At 47.3% G+C, this 9,273-nt stretch overlaps 1 protein-coding gene across 1 annotated transcript in view; it reads right to left on the bottom strand.

Moving 5' to 3' along the window:
- Positions 1–586: 586 nt before the first annotated feature.
- The window catches only part of Prmt5 (protein arginine methyltransferase 5), a 10,023-nt gene continuing 1,336 nt past the window's right edge, over positions 587–9,273 (bottom strand). Inside the window, exons 2-16 of the mRNA XM_031361948.1 lie at positions 9,129–9,214; positions 8,221–8,355; positions 7,660–7,772; positions 7,482–7,531; positions 6,010–6,173; positions 4,767–4,928; positions 4,257–4,334; positions 4,105–4,163; positions 3,903–4,025; positions 3,640–3,815; positions 2,975–3,084; positions 2,695–2,788; positions 2,433–2,549; positions 2,085–2,149; positions 587–1,329 (exon numbers count right to left, since the gene is read on the bottom strand). Coding sequence (XP_031217808.1) covers positions 1,177–1,329; positions 2,085–2,149; positions 2,433–2,549; positions 2,695–2,788; positions 2,975–3,084; positions 3,640–3,815; positions 3,903–4,025; positions 4,105–4,163; positions 4,257–4,334; positions 4,767–4,928; positions 6,010–6,173; positions 7,482–7,531; positions 7,660–7,772; positions 8,221–8,352 — 1,596 coding nt within the window. The 5' untranslated portion in view covers positions 8,353–8,355; positions 9,129–9,214 and the 3' untranslated portion in view covers positions 587–1,176. The remainder of the gene's footprint in view (positions 1,330–2,084; positions 2,150–2,432; positions 2,550–2,694; positions 2,789–2,974; positions 3,085–3,639; positions 3,816–3,902; positions 4,026–4,104; positions 4,164–4,256; positions 4,335–4,766; positions 4,929–6,009; positions 6,174–7,481; positions 7,532–7,659; positions 7,773–8,220; positions 8,356–9,128; positions 9,215–9,273) is intronic.

Raw genomic sequence — 9,273 nt, forward strand, 5'->3', positions numbered from 1 at the left:
TGCATGGCCCCTACTGCAAACTAAACTGAGAAAATTTCTCTGCTGACACAGGTACTGCAGTATTCTGTTCTAAAAAGAACTGATGGCACCTCACTTTCTTAGGCTTTCCAAAGTCACTTCAGCTGCCCAATCCCTGCACTACCCCCAAAAAGTTACTGGCTGTTAGCGATGTTTGGGTAGATAGCAACATTTCACTGCAAACATTTCCCTTCTGCAAAATGGACAATTGGACTAATTACTCTGTGATTTTACTGGAAATGCCTGGTGATCCATGTAAGGAAGGCAGAAGCTAGTGAGCTCTAGTCATACCTCCAAGGTGTCTCTTTCCTAGAGAAATAGACAAATGGACCAAATGGACATCCAGAGATCCTGGGGGCAGGGGTAGGGCTGGAAGGCTTGACACATGGGGACGGAACACAACATGAGCACAACTCAGAACCTCACAGGTTACCACTGAGAACTTAGTGCTCTACTACTGACCATCCCCAGCTTCTCAGGTCTCCTGGGGTCTTAGGTAAGGCAAGAGGACAGACCTCAGCATGCCGGGATTTCCGTGAGGTGTAGGAAACAGGCAGGCAGCAGGGTAAAGCAGCAGAGGCCGTAACTTCACTTTATTTGTTTCCTTCTGACACAAACCATTCAAACAACAACAGAGTAAGGCAAGGAGAAGGCTGCAAGTCAAGTGTTCATGCATGCATTCCCGGGGCTCTTCCACGAGCCTTTGCTTTTTCTCTTGAGCACCTGCTGATGCCGCTTCATCCAGTGCTACTGAGTCCTCATGCCCTAGCCAGAGCCTTTGGAAGATTGCTGCTGGCTGTGTCCTCTAATTCTTTTTTTTTTCCTTTTTTTCTTTTTCTTTTTAGAGACAGGGTCTCACTAGGTAGCCCTAGGCGGCCTGAAACTTGCTAGGTAGACCAGGTTAGCCTTGAACTTAAAGAAATCCACCTGCCTCTGGCTCTGGAGTGCTGGGATAAAAAGTATGCACCACCATGCTTGGCAGTCCTGGAATGCCTACCCCTTGGCCACCATGACATAAGGTAGGAAAGCAGACTGAATCGTTCCTCGCTGGCGGGTGAGGGTCTCACAGATGAACTGAACCAGTAGATGTTCTGCACCATCTGTGCTGTAGGAAGAGAACTCAGAGCTGCTTCCAAGGCTCTGACACTGTGTGCAGGGCTAGAGGCCAATGGTATAGGAGCGGCCGGTAGGGTTGTGAATAGAAGAACAGACTGGGGCCGTCACGGCCCACTCGTACCACACCTTCTTAGAATTGCTGCATCGCCAGAAACGCACACAGATGTTCTGTCCTTCCTGCACTGTGATGGGCTGCTGCAATATGAAAGACACAGGGGGGGATGAGCTGAGGAACTGTACTTGGTAATGTTGGTAGGATAGAGATTAGATAATAAACAGCCAAGTGTGGGGACAACCTATAACCCCAACACCCAGGGGGCTGAGGCAGGAGGATCAGGATTTCAAAGCCAACTTGAGCTATAATTCCAAACCCTTTCTCAAAACCCAAACAACAAACGGTAAATACAGCAAAATATTCTGACCCTCATAAAATTTACCTGCCCTGTCAAATTATGGAACCCCCAGACAGTGACAAGGACACACTAGACACTGAGAGCATGTACAGGGAGCCATGAGAGCATGTGGGAGGAAGGCAGACTATTCTAGGAGGTCGGGAAGGTGGCCTGATGGTGGAGATACTCCAGGAAACCTAGGTCGGTAGCAGGGTGGAGACTGGAGCAAAGAACCTCACAGGCAAAGCAGAGAGGGCTAAAACCCGGAGACATCACCTGGGAGCAGGAAAATCCACCAAGCCAACTCTTATAACATGGCTCCAGACTCTCACCTGAGGGCAGTGGGAAGGCACTGAGGGGCTTACATAGAAAGGCAAACTCAAATGAAGTGGTAAAATTCATCCCTCTTCCAGGTAAAGCCTGGACAAGAGTGGCTGGAGATGTGGGGAGTCCAGGTAGCTTACATGGGTAACCCAACAAGATCACAGAGCACGTGACGGACCAGGACACCACTGGCACAAGTTACCCTCAATCTACAGTCTCAGAGGCGATTCCTACCTTGATGGGGAAGAAGATGGGGAACCATGAGAACATTCCGGGAGAGTGAGTCTCTGGGCGGATACCTGTGGACACAAAGTGATGAAAACCTTGAGGCCTCTACTTTCCTTCCTCCTTACACTGAGAAGAGTCTCTTCTGTGGCCACAAAAATGAAGAATCAAAGACCTCTACTCCTAGACTCTGGGCTTCCCACTAAATTACTGTGCTTGACTGGCAGTAATTTCAACAAGTAATCAGCTAACAAGCTCCATGGAGGAACAGAGAGTAAGCTTTGTGGAACAGCCCCCAAGAACATGTAGACTGAACCACAGTTACCCATGCTATACATAATGCGCTCAGACACTCACTCAGAGTGATGTCCCGGTAAAGCACAGTCTCAAAGTAGCCTGCAAAGCCATGAAGCACCGTGTTCACCTCCACGGGAAACTCCAAGGTACAGTAGCGGTTGTTGTCAATCATAGGATCTGTCAGGAAAGACGTGGATGGATGACAAGGGGCCAAAACCCTGAGCGACTTAGCAAACAAGTACGCTGTAGCAGTAGAGGACCACAGCCACAGATTCGGGAAGCTCACACCCATCTCACTCAGAGCAGCCATGCACGAACCTACCTCGGTTGGGATGGCTGAAGGTAAAGCAGGGCTGAGGAGCAGAGAGCTGGTGGAAGTTGTGCAGCCGAACCACATAAGGCATCTCAAACTGTGCCTGTCCAGGGTGAGAAAGCAACAACTTCAGGAGATAGACAGAGAAAGCTGGGCTCCAGCGTCAAAGAAACAAACAAAAACACCATTTTCTTCAGTCCCAGCTTCTCCTTCACCTTCATCGGCTTCAGAGGAAGACAGTAGAGAAGACTAAAGAATAGCTCCTCCTTCTAGAAAAGCAGCTCTTTACCTCAGGGTCGCGGTCCTTTTCCCGACAGGCACGGACCTCATTGTACAACTTAGAGGAAGAAATGGGAGCCAGGAAGGAGGTGTATTCTCCAGGGATGCTCACACCATCATCTGCACAGCAACAGGGTCAAGTCAGTTCCCAAAGGGAGGGAAATGGCGTTTTTGCAGCAGCTGAAGGCTCAAACAACAGAACAGGCCAGGCTGCTATGGACACGGCAGGAGCACAGGCTACTGGGTCATAGGAATTCCAATCTTACTAAGATAAAGCCATAGGTTAAAAGTAAAAACAACCAATAGAAACATTCTGGGCTATTAGAGACCAGCTATATAAAAAGGACAGTCCTTACACAAACTAAGATGACAATGAGCTCCCTGCTGACACAATCCTGTGGGACCACATCACATGCATGGCCCGCTGCTGATGAATATCACTAGGCAGGTCTGACTGCACTCTAACCCGGTGGGGATCACAACATCCCATAAAAGTTCCCAACAACAATAAACCCAAGGTACTTTCCACCCATTGTAGAGATCACACCCAGAGCCTCATTTCAGATAAATGCTGCACAGCTACATTCGGGAGCCCACAGGCCTTACGGAAAGAATCTCTAGCAAGCAGCAGTTAGCAGCCATGACACCCTCCCCGCCTCCCCAACCTGGACAAACCTTTCAGGAAGTGCTGTGCTCCATCCAGACACTCAGGTGACAATTCGTTGTCAGCAAAGGAACCCAGAAGCTCACTGACAATGATGTCTGCTTTCTCCGGAGCCACCCATTCCCGCATGTCTGATGAGACAACTGTCACCTGGCTCCCCCATTCTTCAAACTGCCAGTTCTCTAGCCTGAAATCAGAGGTGACAGAGTAAGGAAGACTTAGGCTGGAAACTGGGACCCAGGACAAGTTGCCCAGCAAGCAGGCTGCTACTCACGTCACCACAGCATTGGGGTTCTTCTCCACGGCATACAGCCTGATCCGCCGCTCGGCCTGCTTGGCTGCCCGGAGAGACGCATTCACTAGAGGACCCCGGCCTGCACCCAGCACCATAAGTACCCTAAGAAAAGGGAAAAGTCAGACTGAGCAGAGGGAGAAGCAGGCGTACAACTCCCTGGGAACAAAAGGAAAGTACTCACTGGACATTGGTCTCCTTTTCTCCTTCTGGTACTCGGTCTAGCAAACATTTGTAGATAGCCTGAGGAGAAAGACAGAAAACCTCACAGCTGGGACCCTGCTTTCTGACCTTACCCTGGCCCTGTGCTTTGCCACGCTGAAGCCAACACCATACCTGCTGATATTGAGAGTATTTGATGGGGTCCTTTTCAAACACTTCGTATGTCTGAGATTCTAGATTGTCCATCAGGGGCTGACAAGGGAGACAGAAGAACAAGTTGGCCAAGTATTTGGCAAGTAGCCAAGACGTCAAAAATTTCCCATTGCTTCCTGAATTTAGGTAGATTCCACCTGGACCATCTACTCTTAGGAGCTATTTCTTGCCCCTATCTCTTGCTATTATTACAATTAATATTATTATTATGTCTTTTTAAGTTTTTTCAATTAAAAATATGTATGTGCATGGATGTTCTACCTGGGTGTATGTCTGTGCACACGCACAGGCAGTGCCTGAGAAGAAGGCACTGAGAGAACCTGGTCCTCTGAAGCTGGAGTTACATTACAGCTGTGAGCCACCACGCGAGTGCTAGGAACCAAATTCAGGTCTCCAAGAAGAAAAGCCGGAGCTCTGAGCCATCTCTGTGGTCCCCTCTTTCACCTTTAGTGCTCTGCTCTCCAAACCTACCTGAAGTGGGGACTGCAGATAGTCTTCATAGCCTTTGGCAAAGAGTTCATAAGCATTGGGTGGAGGACGATTTTGACTTAAGTATTCCAAGTACTGGAGGTAGGAGCAGAACTCCTTCTCTGAGTGGTGGTTGGTTCCCGTGATGATAAACTGCACTTCCAACTGCGAGAAAGTCGGACCGTGAGAGTCTGCCCACAAACCATGATTCTCAGACATTATGGTTTATAGCCAAAAGCCCGACATAAAACAAAACCCATACCAACAGTTGTCCAGCATCTGTCCCAGTACCAAAAAAGGTAGGGCTTTCATAAATTTTAAAGTCCTCATATGCTGACTGACTCAAAGGGTCACAAGTGTGGAACGGGGGGCAGGGGTGGTGGTGGTGTCCCTGTAGGTATCACAGGAGCGGGAAATAATCAACAAGGTGAGAATGAGAACTCAGTTCATCTTGACCTAGGCTGTACCAAACTTGAGAGTCTGATGCCAGACAGTTTATTGGCAGCATGTTTAAACACAGTACAATTCAGTGGAAAGTTCCCTGGTGTAACAGAATCCCTGGTGCACAAAGAAGTATAATTGCACTGAAATTCAGCTCAAGGTGCACGTTATTTCTTCCAGAAGATGGGTTTTAGAGATAGACTCCAGGTATTAGCTTAAGGATCAGTACAGTCTTGGTCACACAAAGAGCAGAGAGGTCATTTGGGCTAATAGCCACCTCCATGGTTGTGTGTGCTTGATATGGCCTAGCCCTTCAGATAACACAGACCAGCAAGCTGTTAATCACCAATTCTCAGCTCTCTGGATGAAAAAACAGGTTATACTTCTTTTCCTTTGAAAGGACACTCCTGAAAGCTTAACATTGCTGGTTTCTCTGGTGATCTGTGGGAACAAGGACCTTCATGCTCCCAACACACAAGGACCTTTAACTTCTTGTTTGTTTGTTTTGAGACAAACAAGCCCTGGCTGGCCTGAACAAGGCTGACTAGGAACTCTAAGACCTGCTTGCCTCTGCCTCCTGGTGCTGGGATAAAAGCTGTGTGTCCCCACATCCAGTCTCTTACTTTAACTATGTAAGAACAAATTTCTTGTGAAGTTTGTTCCCTTCTCTAGAACATCTCTGGTTTCTGGAGAAGGAACCAGAAAGAAAACAATCATCTGTCCCTCTCCCAAAGGAGGAAAAGTCACCTAAGTGATTAAGTCAGGAGATGTCATTGGGCCACCCCAAAACCCTACAGCTACTCACCTTGAGGAGCCGGAAGATCAGCCTCTGCTGCACCTTAGAAAGAACAGGAAATCCCTTCTTGTTGGTTAGGAAAATGCTGGTGGGGAGAATTGCTGCTTTGATGGGCTCTCCAAGCCAACGATCAATGACGTGATTAGATGGGAGGTCAGCTCCAATTTCAAGAGCTACACAGAGGAGGAAAAAGACCACCTATTGCTGAGCAGAGAGCCCGCCTTACTGGGTACAATTTTCTCCCCTTCCACTGAGCACAGGGAAAGCAGCCAAAACACCCAGTTCACATATGGAACTCGCTTCGTTCTCCTTTTCTCAGATAGGTTCTCACTGAATAGTCGTGGATGGCCTAGAAGCCACAGAGATCCACCTTCCACTGCATCTAATGTTCAGGGATTAAAGGCATATGAAAACAGAATGGCCACCATGGGTTCTACTTTCAGAGTGGGCCTCAGGTAACCCAATGTAGCACTGAACTATCTGTGAACTTCAGATCCTCCTGCCTCCACCTCCTAAGTGGTGGAATTGCAGGCACATGCCATTACATTTGTGTGTACTATAGATCTTACTTAGGGGCTTCAGGCATCTAGACAAGCAAGTGTACTACCACCCGAGTTACCCCCCAGCCTCATGAAGTTGTTCAGTTTTTTAAATTTACTTTCATTTTTACTCGTGTGTGCATGTGTATGTGTGTGTTTTGTGTGTATGCGCACATATACCACATGGGTGCCATGTGTGTGTGCAGGTGCCCATGGAGGATCTCCTGGAGCTAGAGTTAATATGCAGTTGTGAGCAACCCAACATGAGTCCTGGTATCTCAACTTTGGTCCTCAAAAATAGAGCAACAAGCCGGGCAGTGGTGGCGCACACCTTTAATCCCAGCACTTGGGAGGCAGAGTCAGGCGGATTACTGAGTTCAAGGCCAGTCTGGTCTACAGAGTGAGTTCCAGGACAGCCAGAGCTATACAGAGACACCCTGTCTCGAAGAAAAAAAAAAAGGAGCAACAGGCACTCTTAAACACTAAGCCATTTCTCCAGCCCTGAAATTGCTGATTTTTTTTTTAAAGGCATGGTCTTTCTACGTAACCCTGACTGTCCTAGAACTCTCTAAACTGCTGATTCTTACTTTTATTTGCAGCAAGGTCTCTCTGTTTAGGTTTAACTGCCCTGGAACTTAATCTGTAGACCAGGCTGGCCTCAAACTTGCAGAGACCTGCCTGCCTCTACCTCCTAAGTGCAGGGACTAAAGGCATGCAACCACCACTGCTTGGCTATTTTTTTTTTAAAGACAGGGTCTGTCTACATAGTTCTGGTGATCCTGGAACTCACTATATAGAACAGGCTAGCTTTAATTACACTCACAGAGATCTGCCTGCCTCCAATTCCCAAGTTCTGGAATGAAAGGTAGTGGGCCACCACGCCCAGCCTGCTGATTCTCATTCCTAGGAGGCCACTCATATCTCAGAACCCTGTGGACTTACCTACTGCAATTCTCTTGCTATAGTCACAGAGAGTCCGAAAGTTATGCCACCTGCACAGAATCAGAAACAAAGAAAGATCCTGTCAAGTGCATATGGCTTATGACTCAGGAATACTCCCCACTAGTTCCCATAGTCCTCACCCCATCCCATGCAGGTAAAGCAGCAAAAGGAGACATACCACATCCATGTCTTCTCTTCTCCACTGTACTCCTCTGTGTGTGTAGTTGGTGCATTCTCAATTACATCATCTCTCAGGTCCTCTGGGGCCACCAAGGGTACCCTCATCCAGAACTGCACATGAACAGGTACCTTGTTAAAAAGCTGTTCCGCACTCATCAGGTCCAGAAAGCTTCCCTCAAAAGATCTTGATCCAGATCACAAGTTAATCTCTTTATAAGCTTTTCTAAATGTGATTGCACGTGTTTAATATCTCATACATTTCCTTATGTAAATACCTAGCTTATCTTTTATTTTAAATAGAAATTAAGTATTTTCTCTATCTTTTGTTTTATAGTGCTAAGACTCAAACCCAGAGACTCATGTACGTTAGGCAAGTGATCTACCACTTAGCTACATCTCTAGCTCCATATATACTGCTCTGAACTCTCTGTACACCACTTTTAGGCAGGATTGGGGATGAACAGTACTGACATTTTAATTCTGCCAGATGCACTGGGATGTAACCAGGCAAAAGGTACAGCTGTCATCATACAAAGCAGGAAAGAACCCTCAGTCATACCATGGAAGAGTGGTGGCCAGTGTGGATGTGGTTGGTCAGAACTCTGGCCAGATTTGTGTTATCTTCCTGATTAAGAGGCAATAGGAAAGCTGGAAGACCCAAATATGCCCCAAAATTCAGCTCCTGCAACATAGCCTGAAACACAGGACAAGAGAAAATGATTAAGAGCTGGGAACCAAATACTTTTGGGGTAGGGAGCAGTAGAAACTGGCTCTGACATTGTGGCCCAGGCTGTTCTGAAATTCTCTACGAAGTTCAGCTTGACTCTGAATCTGAGGCAGTACTCACTCACTCTCCTGAGTGCTAGCATTACAGCTATAAGTTGCCATACTCAGCCAGGACCAAACTTTTTCCCTTTTGATACAGGATCTTAGAGTACAGCCCTAACTGGCCTGGAACTCAAAGATTTGCTGAGTTGGATATACCTCTGCTGGGATTATAGATGTGGAACCATGGCATATAGCTCCAGACACTTTTAACTGTACTCTGATTTACCAGGTTACTCTCCTAACCTAGTCTAGTGACAGAACTAATTCGTTTCCTTTTCTTCTCCTGGCATGGAATTCTCAATCCTCCCTCGTTATCTTCCTGATGTGGGAATAAACCCCCAAATGCTTGAAATTGCAGATAGGTGCCACAATATCCAGGTCAGGCATAACCTTTGTTTGTTTGTTTGAGGTTTTTTGTTTGTTTGTTTTCTTTCTTTCTCTTTTTTTAATGGTTTTCGAGACAGGGTTTCTGTGTAGCCCTGGCTGTCCCGGAACTCACTCTGTAGACCAGGCTGGCCTTGAACTCAGAAATCCGCCTGCCTCTGCCTCCCAAGTACTGGGATTAAAGGTGTGCACCACCACCGCCCGGCTCAGGCCTAACCTTTAACGGGATCCCACAGAGAAATTAAACTGCCTTACCGCCTCTGAGTTCCTTCGGATCTTCTCCACTTTTGAGTCTGGATGAATCCATGGAGAAAGCTTTCCCACAATTAGCGTATTCCAGTCTGTACTCCCCCACCCAAGAAAAGACAAAGACTCAATGGGGGTTGGTATTTTCTTGCTC

The sequence above is a fragment of the Mastomys coucha genome, unplaced genomic scaffold, assembly GCF_008632895.1.
Source record: "Mastomys coucha isolate ucsf_1 unplaced genomic scaffold, UCSF_Mcou_1 pScaffold9, whole genome shotgun sequence".
Taxonomy (NCBI): Eukaryota; Metazoa; Chordata; class Mammalia; order Rodentia; family Muridae; genus Mastomys; species Mastomys coucha.